At 44.7% G+C, this 23733-nt stretch overlaps 1 protein-coding gene across 1 annotated transcript in view; it reads left to right on the top strand.

Moving 5' to 3' along the window:
* Nucleotides 1-23733, top strand: part of ITGB5 (integrin subunit beta 5) — a 123903-nt gene that overhangs the window by 4440 nt on the left and 95730 nt on the right. Inside the window, exons 2-3 of the mRNA XM_016941813.4 lie at nucleotides 9047-9132; nucleotides 23116-23320. Coding sequence (XP_016797302.2) covers nucleotides 9047-9132; nucleotides 23116-23320 — 291 coding nt within the window. The remainder of the gene's footprint in view (nucleotides 1-9046; nucleotides 9133-23115; nucleotides 23321-23733) is intronic.

Raw genomic sequence — 23733 nt, 5'->3', positions numbered from 1 at the left:
CCCTTCGAGTCCTTTGCTCCAGCAGCGTGGGCCTCCCACTGTCCCTTCAGCGTGCCAGCCATGCTCCCATGGCAGCCCTTCTCCCTGCCTGGAATACCGTCCTCCAAGATATCTGCATGACCGGCTTCCTCCACCCTGCAACCCTTTTTCTAGCATCTCCTGCTCAGCCAAGTTTTCCCTGGCCGCTCCCAGCTAAAGCTGCAACCTCCTCCCTATATCCCGAGTTCTTTTTATCTGCTTTTCTTCTTTAATTTTTGTCCTTAGCACTCACCACCATCTAATGTAACTACATATCTTCTTCACTATTTCCCCTAAGTAGAATTCTCCCCCAGCCAGGATGTGAGCTCCGTGAATAAGGGAGTCTTGTTGGTTTTATTCATCTCTGTATCCTCCATGCCTACAACAGCACCAGGCACATATTTGTTGAATGAATAATGGATGAACCTGAATCTTGGTAATTGGGAGGTGAAGAGGGCGATGCATCCCGTCCTCAACTCCCTGTTGCCTTCCACAGCTAGCTTTGAAGTCAGGGACTATGCATGTGGCTTGTTAGGAAGAAACATCCTGGGAGAAAGAGATTCTGTTGGAATGTGTCACGATTTTTTTTTTAATTGGAGTCTCACTCTGTCACCCAGGCTGGAGTGCAGTGGTGCAATCTCTGGTCACCGCAACCTCTGCCTCCCAGGTTCAAGCGATTCTCCTGCCTCAGCCTCCCGAGTAGCTGGGATTACAGGCGTACACCACCGCACCTGGCTTATTTTTCAATTTTTAGTAGAGATGGGGTTTCACCATGTTGGCCAGGCTGGTCTTGAACTCCTGACCTCAGGTGATCTGCCCACCTTGGCCTCCCAAAGTGCTGGGATTACAGGCATGAGCCACCACTCCTGGCTTTGTGTTAGGATTTTTTGAGCTGGTATGGAGGCCATTTGGTCTACTCCCTGAGTTGTTTGCATGAGGAAGCTGAGGCCTGGAAAGGTTAAGTGACTTGCCCTAGGTCACATAACCAATAAGTGACAGAACAAGTCCTCGGATCTTTTATACCCAGTATATCCTGTTCTCCTTCCCTACATCCCTGGGTGGAGCAGAACTATCTCCTCCTCCTCCTGCTTTCATGGCCCATTCCATTAGAGAGACTGGGGGCTGCAGCTGGTCTGTCTCACCTGCTACCTGGTTAATAGCCCTGGTCTTATTTACCTGTGTCCCTGACACAGCCACAGTGCTTGGTACTCAGATGATCCCTTCTCTCACCCCAGGATTTTAATGGGCTTAGAAAAACTTTATTTAAAAGATTTGGCCAGGCAGGGTGGCTCACACCTATCATCCCAGCACTTTGGGAGGCCGAGGCAGGCAGATTACCTGAGGTCAGGAGTTCGAGACCACCCTGGCCAACATGGCAAAATCCAGTCTCTACTAAAAATACAAAAATTAGCCAGGCATGGTGGTGTGCACCTGTAATCCCAGCTACTCAGGAGGCTGAGGCAGGAGGATCGCTTGAACTTTGGAGGCTGAGGTTGCAGTGAGCTGAGATCACACCACCGTACTCTAGCCTGGGAGACAGAGACTCTGTCTCAAACAAACAAACAAACAAACAAACTTTTACATATGTACTTTTTCTTTTCTTTTTCCCTTTCTTTTTTATTTTATTTTGAGATGGAGTCTCACTCTGTTGCCCAGGCTGGAGTACAGTGGTGTGATCTTGACTCACTGCAACCTCTGCCTCCTAGGTTCAAGCCATTCTCATGCCTCAGCCTTCCAAGTAGCTGGGATCACAGGCACATGCCACCATGCCTGGCTAATTTTTTGTATTTTTAGTAAAGATAGGGTTTCACGATGTAGGCCAGGTTGGTCTTGAACTCCTGACCTCAGGTGATCTGCCTGCCTCAGCCTCCCAGAGTGTTGGGATTACAGGCATGAGCCACTGTGCCTGGTGTCTCTTTTATTTATTTATTTATTATTTTAAAAAAGACAGAATCTCGCTCTGTCACCCAAGTTGGAGTGCATTAGCGTGATCATGGCCCACTGTAGCTTGAACTCCTGGGCTCAACTGCTCCTCCCACCTGGTCCTTGCAAATTGTTGGGATCACAGAAGTGAGCCAGTGTGCCTGGCCCTTAAAAAAGCCTTCAAAGAATTTAGAGCAGTTTTAGATTTCCAGAAAAATTGAGAAGATAGTGCAAAGAGTTCCCATCTACCTCACACCCAGTTTTGCCTATTATTAACATCTTACATTAGTATGGTACCTTTATTATAATTAATGAACCATATTGATATGTTATTATTAACTAAAGTCCATCAGTTTAGATTTCTTTAGTGTTTACCTAAGTCCTTTTTCTGTTCTAGGATCCCATCCAAGATACCACAATACATTGAGTTGTCATGTCACCTTGGGTTCCCATGGCTGTGACAGTTTCTCAGTCTTTTCCTTGTTTTTTATGACCTTGACAGTTTTAAGAAGTACTGGTCAGATATTTTGTAGATCATCCCCCTCTTGGGATTTTCTGATTTTTTCCCGTGATTAGACAGAGTTAGGTGATTTTGGAAGAAGAACATAGAGGTAATCAATTGCCTCTTTAAAAAAATACCTTTTGATAGGTAATATAGTCCCATAATTTTTAAAAGTATAACTCATATCAAGCGAGAAGCCTCTCTTTCTTGTTGCCCATCAGTGTGGGATATTTCTGTGACCCCCTTTTCTAAACAAATTGTGCCTATATAGTTCCTATTATAAAGCTAATAAGCTTTCTTATGTATCCTGAGGGTTTCTATGGATATGTTACGAATATCCCTCTTTCATTTTTATTCAGAGGCAGCACAAAACACAGTATGTATCTTGCTTTTTATTTTTAACTTAGCGATGTATTGGGGTAAGCTTCCTGTCAATACAGAGAGCATGCTCATTCTTTCTTTATAGCTGTCTAGCACTCCATTATGTGAATTGGTGTTTTAAAAATAGAAGTCAGATCTGTAAGGCTGGTATTGTTGAGTGTTGTGCAGATGTCTGATGTTCATAAAGGCAGTCTAGAATGAGAACTGCTGGGATAGAACCTTCCTAGGGCATATTTGCATTTCATGGTAACATTTAGACATATGGCTATTTAGTTGCTGGAGTCTATACTGGGACTCTTTTGTCCATTGTGTGACAAATGTGAGGGCCTGGTTCAGGGTGTGGGGAGAAGCATTCCAGGGCATTGCCATCTTCAAGGCAGAAAGGCCATTTCAGCTTCTGTATTCACTTCTGTTATCCCACTGAATATTTTGGATCAGGAAATTCCGACTGCAGATGTATGTTTTAGTAGTAGCTGTCTGACCTTGGACCCATGGGGTGTACAGAAGTGGAGAGAGGCTGAATGGAAGGAGGCCAGCCAGGAGGCTATGGCAGGAATTTAGACCAGAGGGCCTGGCTTGGGTTGTTGGGGCTAGAGGTTGCAGACAGGAAGGGTTGGCTTAGGATAAACATTTCTTGCATCTTGAAAGGAGTGATCAACCGGATGCGGTGGCTCCTTGGATGATTGATGAAACACAGGCGTGAGTCAGTGAATTTTGGAAGAACATATTTTTAGATTACAGTTTGCAATAAACACTGGGCTTCAGAGACGTGAGGCAAAAGAGATACATGGAGTTGCCACCGAGCTGGGAATAGTCACTATGCAAACAGCAAAGAAGATGAGATGTGGCTATCATCTGGGCTGCTAGTTCCTGTTTCCATGACCTAGACCTAACACTGACATTTGTGAACTCTGTGTGTTTAGTTTTTTATTCATTGCTTCCTTCCTTTTCAAAATGCTTATTGGTGCCAAATGACTCATCCAGCAAAGTCCAAACTCTGAAATATTAATAGGTGGAGAGAGGAGAGATGCCAAAGGGAGTGAGTCTGACATTACACATACCAGCACACAGCCTGTGGTTTTGGATCCTGGAGTACCTGTCTGGTACCTGGTACCCGGCACACTGTGAGTTCCTGGACATCAAGGGCTGGTAGGTCATTCACCTGTGCATTTCTAGCATCCCCCCAGTCCAGTGCTCAGCATTTAGGATGTGTTGAGTGCAGAGTTTCTTGAATTTGAATGTGTCCCAACAGCAACTGAATCTTAGGGCAATCATTTTGAGTACAAACGACTTTACTTTTCTATGTGAATATTTAATAATAACAGAAACAGTTAGTAATGCTATATGACAAATTGTTTTACAGTTGTTCATGATGTTTTCATACCAGGTGACTATCACATCCTTTGAGTTTCTTTGGTATTGTGTCCAATTAAGTAAGGGCTTTTAGGCTGGTGGACCAGAAGACCAGAGCTCAGTCTGATCTGCGTCAGAATTGAGGAGCTCTTATTGTCCTGAGCCCTGGACCTCCAGCCCAAGTTCCCAGAGCTCATGATGAGGCTCTGGTAATTATAAAGTGTTGTTTGCAAATGTATGTGGCTTTGAAGCTGGGTGCAGTGGCTCACGTCTATAATCCCAGCACTCTGGGAGGCTGAAGTGGGCAGATCACTTGAAGTCAGGAGTCGAAGTCAGAAGACCAGCCTGGCCAACATGCTGAAACCCTATCTCTATTAAAAATACAAAAATTAGCCAGGCGTGATGGCATATGCCTGTAATCTCAGCTATTCAGGAGGCTGAGGCAGGAGAATCACTTGAACTTGGGAAGCAAGGTTGCAGTGAGCCAAGATCATGCCCCTGCAGTCCAGCTTGGGCAACAAAGCAAGACTCTGTCTAAAAAAAAAAATTATGTGGCTTTGATCAGAGTCCTAAGTGAGGCCTTTGACCTCAAATTCCTTTCTGATGAAGGGGCTGTTACAGATCTCCAGAGGACCCTAGAGCTCAGCAGGTCACACCAGCCCTACATCCAAGATGGCAGAGGGACCACCAGGCAGGTATCCCATGTGGGTACTTGCTGGTCAGGACCCCATCTGACCTCTTTTTTGTAGATAGGGCTCCTTGTTTCAAGTCACATACTCTCATTATCTTACATTTTCATCTATAAAAAGAGGCAACTTGACTAGCTCATCTTAAAACAATCCTAGCCCCAAGGTGCTATAATCTCATGATTTTATGGAAATGATTTTATATATCAAAGAAAAGGATATGCCACAACGAGCCTGAGTTTGTATTTGATAAGGTTGAGGAGAGGAGGAGCAAAGTTACTTTCATTCTAGATTTATTTTTTTTCCCCTGCAGATAGTGATTGCTGACAGGTACGGGGATTTGACCAAAAAATGGGACTGACATTTTGCAACTCTTTTCCTGCACACACTTTTGTTTTTAAAGGCTTAAGTGCCTATTTAAAAATCACTAAGTGAGCCAGGCGTGGTAGCTCATGCCTGTAATCCTAGCACTTTGGGAGGCCCAGGCAGGAGGATCACTTGAGCCCAGGAGTTTGAGACCAGCCTGGGCAACATGGCAAGACCCTGTCTTCCACCACAAAAAAAAAAAAAAATTAGCCAGGTGTGGTGGTGTGTACCTGGAGTCCCAGCTACTTGGGAGGCTGAGGTGGGAGGATCACTTGAGGCTAGGAGTTTGAGGCTACAGTGAGTTATGATCACACCACTGCACTCTAGCCTGGGCAGCAGAGCTAGACCCTGTTTCAAACAAACAAACAAAAAAACAAACAAGAAATCAAAAAAAAGAAAAGAAAAGAAAACTCACTGAGTGAGTGAATTCATTTAAAATTAGGAGGTTGTCAGCACATACACAGGCAGGTCCAGCTTCCCAGTAGGTTGTGTTCTCAGACCTTCTTCGTCCACATTTGGGCCTGGATGGCTTTTCCTGCTGAAGTGAGGTCAGGCAAGGTGGGTGGGTCCCAGCAGCACCAGAGCCTCCTGCTGCAGGCCTCCCTGGGTGAGGTAGATAAGGATGAGGAGGCCTAGGGTTCAGGGTTAGGGCTGGTGGAAACCTTTGTTCTCACCCCCTGTGGGTTCTCAAAGCCTCTCTTCCTTTCTTCCTAGCCTCTCAGCTTCTGCCTGTTTCTCCCTTCCGTCTGGTCCCAGCTACTATCCTTATGCCAATTGGTATTTCTTCCTTCTAAAGTCCCTGGGGTGACATGATAAAGCTTCCTTCCCCTACCACCACCTCCTGCACCCACCCCTCTGCCAGTCAGCAGTTTTGCCGTTTGCGATTTCTGTGAGTTTTTACTGCTAGTGACAAAGGAGAAGCAGGGAGTTAAAATTAGCAAATTAGGGAGATGTTCCAGTTGCAAGATACTGGTTTGTTTGTTTTTTTAACCCCTATTTTGGCATTTCTTCTCTTTTACTTTTTAAATTTTTCTTTTCTTTTTCCAGCTTTATGGAGGTAGTTGACAAATAATTATGTATATTTACAGTATATGATATGATGTTTTATTATATGTATATATTTGTAGTGATTACTACCATCCAGCTAATTCACATATTTATCACCTCCCATAGTTATCTTTGTGTCTGTGTGGTGAGAGTATTTAAGATCTACTCTCTTAGCAATTCTCAAGTATGCAATACATTATTATGAACTATTTTCACCATTCTGCACAATAGATCTCCAGAACTTATTCATTCTCTCTAACTGAAACTTTATACCCTTTAACCATCTCGCCTTTCTCCATCCCACCTCAACCCCACCAGCCATGGCAACCACCATTTTACTCTCTGTATTTCTGAGTTCAGTTTTTTTCCACTCCACGTATAAGTGACATAATGCAGTATGTCTTTCTGTGCCTCGCTTAATAGTGTCCTCCAGGTTCATCCGTGTTGTCCCAAATGACAGGATTTTCTCAATGTTTTAAGGCTGAATAGATTACATTGTATGTGTATACCACTTTTTAAAAATACCACATTTTCTTTATTCATCTGTCTATTGATTCCATATCTTGGCTGTTATGAATAGTGCTGCAAGGAACATGAGAGTGCAGGTATGTCTTTGACATACTGATTTCATTTTCTTTGACTATATACCCCGAAGTGGAATTGCTGGAACACATAGTACTTCTGGTTTAAGGAACCTCCATATCATTTTCCATAATAGCTGTACTAATTTACATTCCCACCAACAGTGTACAGAGTTTCCCTGGTTCCCTTTTATCCACATTCTTGCTAGCACTGGCTATCTTTTGTCTTTTTTTTTTTTTTTTTTTTGAGACAGAGTCTTGCTCTGTCACCCAGGGTGGAGTGCAGTGGCACTATCTCAGCTCACTGCAGCCTCTGCCTCCTGGGTTCAAGTGATTCTCGTGCCTCAGCCTCTCAAGTAGCTGGGATTAGGAGGTGCACTACCACACCCAGCTAATTTTTGTATTTTTAGTAGAGATGGGGTTTCACCATGTTGCCCAGGCTGGTCTCTAATCCCTGATCTTAGGTGATCCACCCACCTCGGCCTCATAAATTGCTAGTATTACAGGTGCGAGCCACGGTGCCTGGCCCATTGCTCATTTTTCTAACTGGGTTATTTGTTTTCTTAATATTGAGTTGTTTGAATTCTTTATGTATTTGGATGTTAACCACTTATCAGATGTGTGGTTTGCAAATATTCTCTCGCATATAGTAGGTTGTTTCTCTGCTCTGTTGATTGTTTCCTTTGCTGTGCAGAAGCTTTTTAGTTTGATAGAATTCCATTTGCCTATTTTCATTTTTGTTGCCTGTGCTTCTGGGATAATATTCAAAAAGTCATTGCCTAGTCTGATGCCAGAGAGCTTTTTTCGTGCGTTTTCTTTTGGTAGTTTTACATTTCAGGTGTTATATTTAAGGTTTTAAACCATATTGAGTTGATTTTTTAAATATAGTGTGAGATAAGGGTTCAGTTTCATTCTTCTGTATATGGATATCTGGTTGTCCTAAAACCATTTATTGAACAGACTGGCCTTTCCCCATTGTGTGTTCTTGACAACTTTGTTGAAGATCAGTTCACTGTAAATGCCTGGATTTATTTCTGGGCACTTTATTCTGTTCCATTGGTCTACATGTCTGTTTTTATGCCAGTACTGTGCTGTTTTAATTACAGTTGCTTTGTAGTATATTTTGAAATCAGGTAACACAATGCCTCCATCTTTGTTCTTCTTGCTTAAGATTGTTTTGGCTATTTGGGTTTCATACAAACTTTTGTGGTTTTATAAAAATTTTAGGATTGTTTTTTCTATTTCTGTGAAAAATGACATTGGGATTTTGACAAAGAGTGAATTAAATTTTTAGACTGGATAGCGTGGACATTTTGACAATATTAATTCTTCCAAACCATGAGCACAGGATATCTTTCCATTTTGGGGATATTCTTCAGTTTCTTTTTCTTTCTTTCTTTCTTTTTTTTTTTTTTTCCGGCTTTTGAGACTGGGTCTCCCTCTGTTGTCCAGGCTGGAGTGCAGTGGTACAATCATGGCTCAAAGTGCATACTACCACACCTGGTGAAATTTTGTTTTTCTTAGAGACAGGGACCCTATGTTGCCTAGGTCGGTTTCAGACTCCTAGGCTCAAGCAATTCTGCTTTCGCCTCCAAAATGTTGGGATTATTATAGGCATGAGCCACCATGCCTAGCCTTGGGTTTTTTTTTTTTTTATTTGACCTATTAATAGATATATTGAATCAATGGATTTCCTCTATCTTAATTCAACATTGTATTCCTGGGATACATGGCTTCTTTCAGTACACTGTACATTTTGATGTGAGAGTATTTGATTTAGAATTTTATTTTTTTAAAAAAATTCTTGAATAAAACCAATGTATTCTTTTTTCTTTTCTTTTTTTTTTTTGTACTATTTTTGTCATTTTGGATAGACTAAGTGTAAAGGGGCCTTGTTTTCTCTCAGCAAGAGAGGATTTGCTGAGTTATGGGGAAAATGAGAATCCAAGTGGGTCTAGCAGAAGAAATGGAAGTCGCTAACACAAGCGTGCATGCTTGGTGAATGCTTCAAAAACTCAATGTTCAGCCTTAGCAAATGAGCCTTAACCTGCAATTAGCAATGGTACCTGCACCCTTTAGACTCAGAGAGGCCTCCTGTTAAAGAAGGATGTAATTCCCCCTATTCAAAGGCTTGATCCATGAAGTTTATAGCCAGGAACTAATTAGTGCATCTTTATCTTGCTTTAAAGGTCTCAACATATGCACTAGTGGAAGTGCCACCTCATGTGAAGAATGTCTGCTAATCCACCCAAAATGTGCCTGGTGCTCCAAAGAGGTATGTAGGTGGGGGAGGCGAGGAAGAAGGGAAGGAATGCTGCGAGGGTGAGGGTGAGAAGGAGGCCAACACCACAACACACTAATTCACTATACATAAAAATCCTGTGCAGATTCTGTAAGCTGCCTCTTCCCCATCAGGGCAGAGTGATGACAAATCCAAGTTTATGAGACAATAAGATAAACTGGGTTTCTTGATACTGTGGAATGCTAATCCTGTTTTGGGGAAACAAGACTTTCCTTCCCTTTTGTTTGGAGACCAGTTAGGATTCATCTATAGTTTTCTGATCTTTGGTATAAGAACTCCAAAAGACCTGAGCTTGTGAATTGAGTTTGTTGCATAATGATTCAAAACATATCTAGATGGCTGGCATGTTGGTGGAAGCCAGTCATCTTAGTGTGTTTACTTGAGAATAAATATTAGGAATTAGCCTTTATGGAATGATTTTATTTAGAAATAATGGCTGCCATTTCTTTAAGCCTTTTAGAAAGAGATACAGGTTTGGGACAATGTTAGGCTATTGGTATCATAAAGCAATATGGGCTGGGTACTGTGGCTCATGCCAGCATTGTGGGAGGCCAAGGCAGGAGGATTGCTTGAGGCTTGAGCTCAGGAGTTTGAGTCCAGCCTAGACAACATAGCGAGATTCTACCTCTACTAAATAAATCAGGAAAGAAAGAAAGAGAGAGGGAGGGAGGAAGGAAGGAGGGAAGGAAATGTAACTTGGTGGACTAATCAGAAAATGATCGATTTCTAAATTTCCTCTCTTGAAGGAAATTTCTGGGTCACAAACCCTCCCTGTAAAAGTGCCCCGTTAAGGTTATTTGTAAAGGAATCCAGGACTTTTTGACTGGCTCAGTCTGCAGTGCAGTGTGTGGTCCCTGTCAGGAGGACCAAGAGATGGCTCACGGGAGGCTGGGGTTAGTCTCCATCATGGCAGCCTCAGAGGTCTAGGGATTCCTTTAACCTATGATGGCTAAAAATGATCATGTGGGGACTCTACTAGATGTCATACACTTTGTACATCATACAATATCTCTGATCCTCACAATAGCTTTGTCAGGTGGGTGTAATACACTTGTTTTATTGATGAAAATCTCAGACTCAGAGCAGTAAAATAACTCACTCAAGGTCACACAAGTGTGCCAAAGCTGGGGTTTTAATCTGACCTCTGAGCCCAAGCTTTTCCCTCCAGACTATATGGCCTCTTGCTTGCTATATGAACTCTCTAAAATGCCAATTTTAAAACTTTGGGAGTTCTCAATTTACTTTGAGAGCGGAATCTTTCCAACATATAAACCTTTAATCATATTTGTGATTAATTGTACCATCTTTGTTATCACCCTTCTTTAAAATCTTCCTTTCGTTCTCTATGACCTGCAGGGCAGATCCAAGCTCTGTGGCTCTTGCCTTCCTCCTACCATCATCTCTTGTCTGACCTGACATTTAGCCAGAGGGAACCACCTGCAGATACCCAGAGAGCCCAGCTTGAGAAACCCTGCCTGATCTTCCCGGTGTTTCTCCTCTCCCTGGAGAGCCTTCCTGGCTTTTTCTTCCTCCTTTCCTTCTTTTATTTATTTATTTATTATTTATTTTTATTTTTATTTTTATTTTTTGAGACAGGATCTTGCTCTGTCACCCAGGCTGGAATACAGTGATGTGATCATAGCTCACTACAGCCTCCATCTCCTGGGCTCAAGCAGTCCTCCTACCTCAGCCACCAGGTAGCTGGGACTACAGGTGTGGGCCACTGTGCTCGGCTAATTGAAAAAAAATCTTTTAGAGGTGGGATCTCTCTATGTTTCCCAGTCTTGTCTGAAACACCTGACCTCAAATGATTCTCTTGCCTTGGCCTCCCAAAGTGCTGGGATTACAGATGTGAGCCACCATGCCCGGCCCCTCCTTTCCTTGACTGATACCTTGTTTTATCGTTTTTAAGAATCAATTCGGCCAGGCGCGGTGGCTCACGCCTGTAATCCTAGTACTTTGGGAGGCTGAGACGGGTGGATCACAAGGTCAGGAGTTCGAGACCAGCCTGGCCAATATGGTGAAACCCCATCTGTATTAAAGATACAAAAAATTAGCCAGGCGTGGTGGCATGCACCTGTAATCCCAGCTACTTGGGAGGCTGAGGCAGGAGAATTGCTTGAACCTGGGAGGTGGAGGTTGCAGTGACCTGAGATCAGGCCATTGCACTCTAGCCTGGGCAACAGGGCGAGACTCTGTCTCAAAAAAAAAGAATCAATTCAGGCCTGGTGTGCAGTGGCTCACACCTGTAATCCCAGCACTTTGGGAAGCTGAGGTGAGTGGATTGCTTGAGCTCAGAAGTTCAAGACCGGCCTGGGCAACATGACGAAACCCCGTCTCTACAAAAAATACAAAAAATTAGCTGGGTGTGCTAGTGCATGCCTGTAGTCCCAGCTACTTGGGGGGCTGAGGTGGGAGGATCACTTGAGCCCGGGAGGAGGAGCTATAGTGAGCCAAGATTGTGCCACTGCACTCCAGCCTGGGCGACAAAGCAAGACCCTGTCTCAAAAAAGAAAAAAAAATTAATCAGTTTAACCTCATCTACTCCATAACGACCTGCATACCTGACTGTCTCCATCTGTCTATCCATTCATTTATCCATCCATCCGTCTATTTATCTGTGTATCCATTTGATATGAGAATGTAAGCTCCCTCCACTGGAGTGTAAGGGGCAGGGGTTCTTTTTTTTTTTTTTTTTTCTTTTGAGATGGGGTCTCACTCTGTAGCCCAGGTTGGAGTGCAGTGGCATGATCTCGGCTCACTGCCACCTCCACCTCCTGGGTTTAAGCAATTCTCTGCCTCAGCCTCCTGAGTAGCTGGGATTACAGGCACGTGGCACCACACCCGGCTAGTTTTTGTATTTTTAGTAGAGACGGGGTTTCACCGTCTTGGCCAGGCTGGTCTTGAACTCCTGACCTCGTGATCCACCCACCTCAGCTTCCCAAAGTGCTGGGATTATAGGTGTGATCCACCATGCCCGACTGGGGCAGGGGTTCTATCTGTTTTCTTCATTGCTGTATTCCTGAATGGCGCTTACCACATAGTAGTTGCTCAAAGGATTTCACTGGATGGCTATTTATTGTGTGTCTGCTAGGTGCAGGCCATGACTACCTCTTTGTCTCCGTGTACTCTGTGCTTCTTTAGTATTTATAACCTCTTTTTGTTTTAATTTGTTTTCATGCCTGTTACCAACTAAATCATCATCTCCTTGAGAAACTAAACTGTCTTATCTTGGATACCCAGTATCCAGCCAAGAATCTGGCAGGAATTTGTATTTGATATAAGAGTACTGTTAAAAAGACATGAAGTTAGAAAAACCAAAGTTTCAATCAGTTTTGCTATGATTTACTCTTAATTTCTTGATATGTAAAATGAAGGTGATTGTTCCCACCCTCCAGCATGACTGGGAGTGTAAAATGAGATCCGTGCATGAGAGGACTTGTGGACAAGGCTGATTAGCTGAGCCTCCTGAATGGCTGCCACTGTCATCCATGAGTATTTTCTAGTGACATGTGGCTAGAAAATCCAGAAGCCAGGTCCATTTTTACTTTAAATAGCTTCTTTCCTTGTGCTAGTACTTCCACAAGTCAGACTTCCTGATGCTGACAGTAAATGAAGCTGTCCCTAGGAGCTTGTTATCACCCCAGCCCACACTTAGGTTCCCTGTCCAGCCCACTGGGCTCCCTCTCCGCTCATCAGGAGCCTCATTCTTAGCTGAAGAAATTCCTATGATCCCTGCCCTGGAATGCAGCTTCCCATCTTCTTTGGGGGTGACTTTTCCCCAGGACATGGGTGTGTTTTAGAGAGCCAGGTTAGGAGAGTTCAGGAATGGTTATTTATTTATTTATTCATTTGAGGCAGGGTCTCACTCTCATCGTCCAGGCTGGAGTGCAGTGATAGAATCATGGCTCACTCTAGCTTCAACCTCCCAGTCCCAGGTGATTCTCCCACCCAGCTTCCTGAGTAGCTGGGATTACAGGCGCGTGCCACCATACCTGGCTAATTTTTGTATTGTTAGTAGAGACGGGGTTTCACCATGTTGTCCAGGCTGGTCTCAAACTCCTGGGCTCAAGTGATCTGCCTGCCTCTGCCTCCCAAAGTGCTGGGATTACAGGCGTGAGCCAACACGCCTGGCCACAAATGGTTTTGATCAACCTGTACCCCTTAGCAAGACAGAGTAAGTGTGGCTGGGTGCCTTCTTAACCATATATCCCAGGACATCATCAAAGATGTAATAAGCATGTGATGTGTGTGTATACTGAGGGTTGCTGCCCAGTAGACAGACGGTGAGAGCCAGGTTCCCAACCTATGAGGATGAATCCCATGGTACATTCCATGGGGATTCTCCTGCTCTAGATCCCATGAAGACTTACCCTTATTGTACTTGAAGTGGGCATGAGGATTCCTTATCCCTGCAGTTCACATTCCTTGTAACCTAATTCCATGCCTGCTGGCCACGTCTCCTCCCACAGATATCATGTATGAGTCCATCAGTGTCCTTTCCCACCACTCCCTGCACGGTGCTCTTGCTGGTTCTCTCTTAGTTGGCTCTGTGTCACATCAGCCCTGGCTCTCTTGCTTTTGTTTACTTTTTTTTTCATTTTTAATCATTTAGTTTATTTATTTTCGGAGACAGGGTCTTACTCTGTTGCCCTGGCTGCAGTGCAGTGGTGTGATCATAGCTCACTGCAGCCTCAATCTCTCAGACTCAAGTGATCCTCCCACCTTAGCCTCCCGAGTAGCTGGGACTATAGACGTATTCCACAACATCCAGGCAAGTTTTTGATTTTTTTTTTTTTTTTTTTTTTTTGGTAGAGAACAGGTCTCACTATGTTGCCCAGGCTGGTCTCCAACTCCTGGGCTCAAGTGATCCTCTCACCTTGGCTTCCCAGTGTGCTGGGATTACAGACAGTGAGCCACTGTGCCTGGCCTCTTGCCTTCATTTTCTCACCATGCTTTACCTGAGGGTTTCAGACTTACTTTCTGCCCTCATATCCAGAGTTGCCAGACTCTCCCCTACTCTGAGACCAGGATGTATGGGTCACTGCCTGTCTTGGCCTGTCCATGCTGCCCCTGCCTCTCTGCAGCACACTCTCTACCTTGTTCTAGACAGCCTTGGCCGCTTGCTTCTCAGCCAGCTTCTCAGCCCTTATGGTGCTGTTTGTACAGCACAGCTTAAGACACATGTATTAGTCTGTTCTCACATTGCTATAAGGAAATACCCAAGACTGGGTAATTTATAAAGGAAAGGGGTTGAATTGACTCACAGTTCGCCATGGCTGGGGAGGCCTCAGGAAACTTACAACCATGGTGGAAGGTGAAGGGGAAGCAATGCACCTTCTTCACAAGGTGTCAGGAAGGAGAAGTGCTGAGCAAAGGGGGAAGACCCCCTGATGAAACTATCAGATCTCAGGAGAACTCACTCACCATCAAGAGAACAGCATAGGGGAAACCGCCCCCATGATTCAGTTACCTCCACTTTGTTTCTCCTTTGATATGTGAGGATTATGGGAATTATAGGGATTACAATTCAACATGAGATTTGGGTGGGAACACAAAGCCTAACCATATCAACACACAACAAATCCCAGCAGTTTATGATCTATTTTGTCCATCATTTTTTAAAATGGACATTTTGTTTCCCCTCTAACATTGTAAATTTTACAACCTAGCCAGTTGTCATGAGGAATGTGCCTGGAGGAGAGTGTGCGGATGCTTTCAAGCAGGGCCTAGGGGTAGCCCACATTCTTCCTACTAGCACTGTTGCCTAAAACCCAGCCACATGGCAATGCCTAACTGCAATGAGAACTGGGAGACTTGCTCTAGCTTTGTGCCCCAGAAGAAAGGGAGAATGGGCTCGGTGTACTGGCAGCTTATGCTCGTGTCACTCGCAAGAGGACAGTGGTTTGGGAGAAGTGGGCAAGGCTGAGGGATCAGTGCTCCCTGTGAGAACAGAAAGCAGGGTTGGGGAAAGCAAGAGAGGAGGCAAAGGCAGACAGAGAGATTGCACTTAGGGTTTGCAGAAGTTGGAAGGTTGTCAGGGTGTGAATATGAGGCTCCGTGAAATGGTGTGGCTGTGGGCAGTACCAGGCTGCTGTGAAATCCGGGAGAAGGACCAGGTTAGGCAAGGCCACCACTGTGGAGCTGAATTCCCACAGGGAGAAGAACAGTGAGGCCATGGATGCATGGAAATGGGGTCGGGCATGGGAGAAGACTAGTGAAAAGAACAGTGAGGCCATGGATGCATGGAAATGGGGTCGGGCATGGGAGAAGACTAGTGAAGTCTGGGCTGGGGTGAGCGGCCTTTGCCTGGGGAAGTGGATGTGGAGAAGAAGCAATGAAGCATCAGTAGGATTGGAGGTAGGAGCATGAGGAGGGAGACAGGTGAGAGGCTGGGAAGCAAGATGGGCCAACTGAAATGAAAAGAATCAATATTCAATCCAGCTCACATAAACTATAGATTCTTTAAAGAACATCTCCTTGTGGTCAGATTCAATGAAAGAAATAATATTGGCCTGTTGTAGACACTTCATAAATATTTGTTCAATGAATTAATAAGTCCATTGAAAGCTGGCAGAGGGATTTCTCCATCCCCCAGGCAGGGAGTATACGTGGCAGTGTGTTGCTGGCACACAACACACATCTTGGTTGTCATCAGCTACCTTCCCCTCAAATCCCTGAGGGTTCTGCCAAGTTGGAGCTGCAGGTGTGGCTGGTCAGGGGGCCAGGCCCTGCCATATCCCAGCCAGAAAGGTCGGCCTTAGCAAGAAGCCAGCTCCCTGCCTGTGTCCACTTCTCCTCTGGGCTCTCTGCCTTTTTCCCAGTTTGTTTTCTTCCCTCTTCATCCCAGGGATTGGGCATGCTGGCCTCCTTTCTTGCTTGGGTTCCTTTTGTTCAAGGGCCTACAGTTTCTCAACTCTTCTACTCTGTTTCAGAAACAAACAAGAATTTGTCTTTTCCCCCAAAACAATCACCCTCACCTTTTTAGAGTTTTAGCCTTCAGCAATGGTAGGCAGGATGGCACTCAAATAATGTAATGTCTGGTCTGGCATAGAGGAACCTGAATGCACTGGCTGTGATGCTGGACAGCCAAGCACCCATTGAACACTAGCCTTGACTGCAGGGTAAGAGACCTTGATTAGCAAAAAATATGTAGGGGAGCTGGGCATGGTGGCTCATGCCTGTAATCCCAGCACTTTGGGAGGCTGAAGCAGGTGGATCACTTGAACTCAGGAGTTCAAGACCAGCCTGGCCAACATGGTGAAACCCCATCTCTACTAAAAATACAAAAATTAGCCAGGCATAGCAGTGAGCGCCTGTAGTCCCAGCTATTCGGGAGGCTGAGGCATGAGAATCACTTGACCCCAGGAGGCAGAAGTTGCAGTGAGCCGAGATCATACCACTGCACTCCAGCCTAGGTGACAGAGCGAGATTCCATCTCAAAAACAAACAAACAAAATATATATGGAGTCAGGTGTTAACATATTATAATAAGTAGCAGACCTCATCTTATCCTCCATGTAACAGTGATGATGGGGTGAGTGAGCATGGTGGCTTACAATAAGTTGCAAACACCAGTGTTGTAACAAACTGAAAACATCTAAATTTTAAACACCTCTCTTTTCTCTTTTATATTATTACCACTTAGTAACTAAAAGCAGCAAAAGGCCAGGCGTGGTGGCTCACGCCTATAATCCCAGCACTTTGGGAGGCTGAGGCGAGAGGATTGCTTGAGCCCAGGAGTTGAAGACCAGCCTGGGCAACATAGTGAGACCTGGTCTCTACAAAAAAAGTAAAAAATCAGTGGGATGTGGTGGCACCTGCCTGTAGTCCCAGCTACTTGGGAGGCTGAGGTGGGGAGACAGCTTGAGCCTAGGAAGTTGAAGCTGCAGTGAGTGGTGATCACGTCACTGCACTCCAGCCTAGACGACAGAGCGAGACCCAGTCTCTCAAAAAAAAAAAAGCCGCAAAGGACACTTCAACTTTCTATTGCCATTCTGCTGCTTTTCCCCTTTGGAGAGTTTGATAAGGGCATTTCTGGAGACCAGGGATCAATGCTTTGTTTGTGTACAGGAACCTCTTCCAGCATAGAGCATGGGGAGCATCTGCAAGCAGTTGTGTTGTGGCCCATTAGAAGCCCATCCTTCTTGCTTGGGTTCCTTTTGTTCAAGGAACAAAAGGTTGCCATTTTTGCCTGTTGAGATGAAGTCTCCCCTCCTCTTCTATAGGTTGAGGCTCCTCTGTACCTGTTTCTCTGCAAAAGGATATTTATCCCTCATGTTTGGTAGGTAACAGATCTCTGAATTTGGGGCAGCAAAGAAATGCTGCCTTCAGAAGGATGGAAGCTTTGGGCCCAAAGTTAGTTTCCTGCTGCAGAACTTGGCAGTGGCCTTGGCTAAAATGGGAGGCGGCACATGCTGCAAAGAGCACTGGATTTGGGCCCAAGAAGCCAGGGCCAGATGAACTTCAACTTCTTGGGTGAACTTAGGTCTGTGGACCTCTGATTCCCCACCTGTGGAAGCCAGGGGATGGCACCAGGTGATGCAGTCAAGGGCCCTTCCCCTTGGAACTTGCTATGTCTGACACCTGGCAGAGGGTCTGAGTGTCAGGTCTCTGGGATCTGAAGCTGGTACGCCATCAGACATCAGGATGTCATTCATGTGAGGAGGACTTTCTTTTTCTTTTTTTTTTCAACTTTCATGTTAGATACAGAGGGTATATGTGCAGGTTTGTTATATGGGTATATTGCACTCTAAGTAGTGAGCGTAGTACCCATTAAGTAGTTTTTCGACCCATAAACTCTCCTGTCCCAGTAGTTCACAGTATCTGTTGTTCCCATGTTTATGTCTGTGGGTGCTCAATGTTTAGGTCCCACTGATAAGGGAAAACGTGGTATTTGGTTTTCTGTTCCTGCATTAATTTGCTTAGGAAGGAGGATTTTCTTAAACATCAGTCTGCCTTTTCTCTAAGGCTTTATGATGTGAGGCATCCGTATTCATTGAATATGGAGCTTAGAAATATAGGTATTGAGGGGCCGGATGTGGTGGCTCACACCTGTAATCCCAGCACTTTGGGAGCCTGAGGCGGGTGGATCATGAGGTCAGGAGATCGAGACTATTCTAGCAAACACGGTGAAACCCTGTCTCTACTAAAAATACAAAAAATTAGCTGGGCGTGGTGGCGGGCACCTGTAGTCACAGCCACTCCAGAGGCTGAGGCAGGAGAATGGCTTGAACCGGGAGGCGGACCTTGCAGTGAGCCGAGATCGCGTCACTGCACTCCAGCCTGGATGACAGAGCAAGACTCCATCTCAAAAAAAAAAAAAAAAAAAAAAAAAAAAGAAATATAGGTCTTGAGACATTTTCTTTCTTTCTTTCTTTCTTTCTTTCTTTCTTTCTTTCTTTCTTTCTCCTCTCTCTCTCTTTCTTTTTTTCTTTTTTTTACCTTAAACTACTAAGGGTTAAGAGACATTTTCCAGATTTATAATGTTTGTATACCTGGAAGGTCATAGCCATTACTAGATATGCCCCTGGTCTCTGTCATTTTGGTTTTCTCTCTTTAAATATGCATCTATCCTTGTTCAAAATTAAAATATCTAGGCCAGGTGTTGTGGCTCATGCCTGTAAGCCCAGCATTTTGGGCGGCCATGGCGATCATCTGAGGTCAGGAGTTCAAGACCAGCCTGGTCAACATGGCAAAACACTGTCTCTACTAAAAATACAAAAATTAGCCAGGCATAGTAGCACATGCTTGTAATCCCAGCTACTCCGGAGGCTAAGGCGGCGGGATCACTTGAACCCAGGAAGCAGAGGTTGCAGTGAGCTGAGATTACACCACTGCACTCCAGCCTGGGTGACAGAGTGAGACTCCGCCTCAAAAATGAAAATAAAAATACTTAGAAAGGAACACATGGAATAGAGGCGAAGCTCTTGGCTTGTGGCCTAACTCCCTCTGTTGAGTCCGCAGCACTCTCAGTTCTTTTTCTTGGGCAACAAGAACCTATAGCTACAAATCAGTTATGGCTTACTCCTTCCTTATCGGGTCAAAAATAAATCAAAAGAAATTAGTCACAGCAATTTTTTGGACTCCGTGCCAAAAGAGGTCTTTACCTCTTAGGGGAATTTCCCTGTTAAGGTAGCTGCCTTACCCTCAAAAGCTTCTTCAGACCTGCCTTGCCCCGTGGTGCCTCAGCTAGTGGCTCTGAGTCCCTAGAGCTCTGGGACAATAATGACAGGACTCGATATATAGGTAAAGATGCCTCAAAGTTGTTGAGCACATCAACAAAACCATATGGCCTGACCTAGATAGCAAGAAAGCGAACTTTGACACTGATGATAGAGATGCATGGCACTGAGAAGAAATCTAACTTTGGTCCGCATGGCATATGGGGTGTCCTTTGCTGTCTATAAAGCTGGAGTTGCTGAGAATAGGACTCCCTTTGTACCATCATGTTGCTGACTTGGTCTGCGCTTCCGAAGTCAGTGCAACCCTGCAAGTTGCAGCTTTAATGTGATTAATGGTGGTTTCCACACTGGCAACCAGGTGACAGTGCAGGAGCCCATGATTCTTGTTGGTGCAGCTAACTTCAGGGAAGCCTCATATGCACTGGAGCTGAGGTTTATCACAACCTCAGCTGAAGAATGTTTTTAAGGAGAAACATGGGAAAACTGCTACCAGTGAAGGGCATGAAGAGGGCTTTGCTCCTAACATCCTAGAGAATAAAGAAGCCCCAGAGCTGCTACAGCATGCACTTGGGAAAGCCAGCGACACTACTAGGGTTGTAATAGGCACTGACCTGGCCGCCTCACAGTTCTTCAGGTCTGGGAAATATGATTTGGACTTTAAGTCTCCTGATGGTCCCAGCAGATACATTTGGCCCTGTACAAGTTCTTCTTCAATGACGGGTAGTATCCATCAAAAATCCCTTTGAGCAGGATGTTGGGAAGCTCAGATGAAGTTCACTGCCAGTGCAAGTATCCCAGCAGTGGGGGGGATCATCTCATTGACCAAACTGAAGGAATTGTGCACCTGCCTCCTGCTTAGGTGAAGCAGGTTGGCTCTGTGCCCTAGTCTATTCCAGAGTGTAAGCTGGTCCAGACCAGTGAGAGAGGTGTCAGGGGTTCTCATTACTCTGAAGAAACTGGCCATGCTTCCGTTGCCACCCTGGTGGTGGGGCTGTGCACTGGACTGATCAAAACAGGTGCACCTTGACAAACAGAACTGGGCCAAGTATAGTCAGTTCCTCAGAAGCAGAGGGGCTGGATAGCAAGGCTCAGTTCGCCAGTGAGAAATTCAGAAATTCTCTAGCAGAGTAAGCACTGGGCAGGCAAGCCCCTGAGCTCTTCAAGCTCTGGAAAGCTAATTAGACATCGACTTCAGACAGCTCAAGACAGCAGACCCAAACTGGCAGGGCCCTCAGGTCGTTACCCCTCCTTTTCCAGAACCCTGTGTTTTTCTTCTCACTGCTTCACTAGAACTGCTATATCAGAGCCAAGCTTGACCACCTGGAACCCCATTTAGAAAGTTCTGCTTTTAAATCTAAGGCCAGAGGCCGGGTGCACTGGCTCACGCCTGTAATTCCAGCATTTTGGGAGGCCGAGGCGGGCAGATCATAAGGTCAGGAGATCGAGGCCATCCTGGCCAACATGGTGAAAACCCGTCTCTACTAAAAATACAAAAATTAGCTGGGCATGGTGGTGCGTGGCTGTAATCCCAGCTACTCGGGAGGCTGAGGCAGGAGAATTGCTTGAACCAGGGAGTCGGAGGTTGCAGTGAGCTGAGATTGCGCCACTGTACTCCAGTCTGGTGACAGAGCAAGACTGTGTCTAAAAAAAAAAAAAAATCTAAGGCCAGAATAATATATATATGTGTATCTCTGTGTGTGTGTGTGTGTGTGTGTGTGTGTATATATATATATATATATATATGTTTGTTTGTTTTTTTAACAAAGTCTCACTGTCGCTCAGGCTGGAGTGCAGTGGCATGGATCATAGCCCACTGCAGCCCGGAGCTCCTGGGCTCGAGCGATCCTCCCGCCTCAGCCTCCTAAAATGCTGGCATGAGCCACCATGTCTGGCTAGAAAACTCATTTTTCTAACCTTGTTGCACAACAAGTGTTTATGGAGCCACTTATACCTTTGATGTAGTCCTGGAGGTTGTTGACAGGCAAGATCCTCGGGGATTTAATGCACAAATAAAAAATCGTTATTAAAAAAAAACAACCCAGAATACAAACAAACATACCATAGGCTTAGGACAATACATCTGGCTTTACTTATTTAGAAACACTGCAGCGTCTTCTTGACTTCTTGTTCTTGTGTTTGTTTTTTGTTTTTCTGAGACAGGCTCTTGCTCTGTCGCCCAGGCAGGAGTGCAGTGGCACAATCGCAGTTCACTGCAGCGTTGAACTCCCAGCCCAAATGATCCTCCTGCCTCAAGTCTCTCAAAGTGCTGGGATTACAGGTGTGAGCCACCACACCAGGCTGACTTCTTGATCTTGAATTTTATAAGGATTCTAAAGGGCATTGGGTAGTTCCAGGACATCTGAGACCTTGAGGGAGGGTGCATTCCTCTGATTTTTGTGCCTCTGCCAGCAGTCTGGCTTCTAACAAAGTGGTCAAGGGATGCTGACTCACATGAGGCTTCTGGCAAAGTGTTCCAGAGGGAAGAGGAAGGGACCAGTGTCCTAACTTCTCCAGAAAGACTCATAGGACAGCATTGGCTTCCAGCCTGCCAGAGTGGGGGGAATCTTGTTTTTCACATTCACCAGGGAAAAGGTGAAACCCCTTTGCCGGAAATGACCAGGGAGGCTTCATGTTTTATAATAAAGTATATTGTTTCATTTTAAAGTTAATACCTTAACCTTCTGGTGTCCCAAATGAGGTTGAGTTGTTCTGATGTCCAGCTTTCTCCCAAACCCAAAGAAAGATTTTTCTTATCAATGTGTCGTTATCATACAAACAACAAAGATAAAAACAAAAATGTTTTTGTCACTTTACTATAACACCTCATTTAAAATTGTTCTTTCAAATCCTAATAAATACAATTCTATATTTTGGGGTTTTTTTTCCTCCTTAGTGTAAATATTTTAAATTTCTTCTTAATTCCCATAATTATTTGTAATGGCTGTCATCTATTGAAGTGATATGCTATGTTATTCTTATGGTTTAAGGATTTAGGTTTGCAAGTTTTAAAGATTATATTATAAGTAATACTGCCGTATATATCGCATAGAGTTTCTCCTTTCTCTTTAGATGATTTTCTTGTAATAAGTTTCTTGGAGTAGAGCACTGGGTCAGTGGATGTGACCTGTACTGCCACATTGTTCTCCTGAATGATTATCCAGCATCCAATGCCTGTGAAAGATGATAAGTGAACAACTTAAAGGTTAACTCTTGAATGCCCAAGGGAAGACTTTTCAGCTACTTGTATGTCATCTTATTTATTTAACTATATATTATTTCATCTACTTATTTATTTATTTTTAGAGAGGAGGTCTCATTATGTTGCCCAGGCTGGTCTCAAACTCTTGATCTCAAGCGATCCTCCCACCTCAGCCTCCCAAATAGCTGGGATTACAGGCATGAGCCACCACGCCCAGCAATATATAACAACTTTTAAAAATTTTTAGCTATACAACTTCTGATCATTTCTGTTTCTCTTGCTAATCATGTAGGCAGTTAGGAGCATTTTAACCATCAAAATAACAACAAAACCGAACATTTTTAATATGTGTTTACAGTTTACAAAATGCTGTCATGTCCAGCAGCTCAGTTAATCCTTACAATACTTAGTGAAGCATCTGGGATAGGGATTACCATTTCCTCCATTTTCAGACAATGAAAATGGAAAGTAGAGAATTTAAGGTCAACCGGATGGAGACGCAGCCACGACATGCGATGTTTTCGGGAGACACCCTGACCACCTCCTGCTCTCTTCCTCTTTTTCCCTGCCTAGGACTTCGGAAGCCCACGGTCCATCACCTCTCGGTGTGATTTGAGGGCAAACCTTGTCAGAAATGGCTGTGGAGGTGAGATAGAGAGCCCAGCCAGCAGCTTCCATGTCCTGAGGAGCCTGCCCCTCAGCAGCAAGGGTTCGGGCTCTGCAGGCTGGGACGTCATTCAGATGACACCACAGGAGATTGCCGTGAACCTCCGGCCCGGTGAGTTGCCCACAGAAAGGGCTGGATGCTCTGGGATCAGGAAGGCCCATGGGGGAGGTGGGACTTGTTAATAATGGGACAATGAGCCAGGCCAGGCTGAGATCAGAGCCACGAGATGGTGATGGGGAGGCGAGGCTCAGACCTCAGGAAGCAGAGTATATTCTTATTGATGTGTCTGTGGACAGGCTCCTGTGGACAGAGGAAGATCTTTGCTATTTTTAAACAATTGTGGTGAAATATACATAACATTTACCATTTAAGCATTTTCAAGTGTACAGTTCAGCAGCATTAAATTCACAATATTGTATAAACATCAGCAGTATCTATTTCCGGAACATTTTCATCGTCCTAAACAGAAAATCTATACCCATTAAACATTAACTCCTCATTCTCTCTTTCCCTTGGTTCCTGGT

This window comes from Pan troglodytes, chromosome 2, assembly GCF_028858775.2.
Source record: "Pan troglodytes isolate AG18354 chromosome 2, NHGRI_mPanTro3-v2.0_pri, whole genome shotgun sequence".
NCBI classification, from domain to species: domain Eukaryota; kingdom Metazoa; phylum Chordata; class Mammalia; order Primates; family Hominidae; genus Pan; species Pan troglodytes.
Note: the sequence above shows the minus strand (reverse complement) of the source record. Positions and strands in the feature narration are given on the sequence as shown.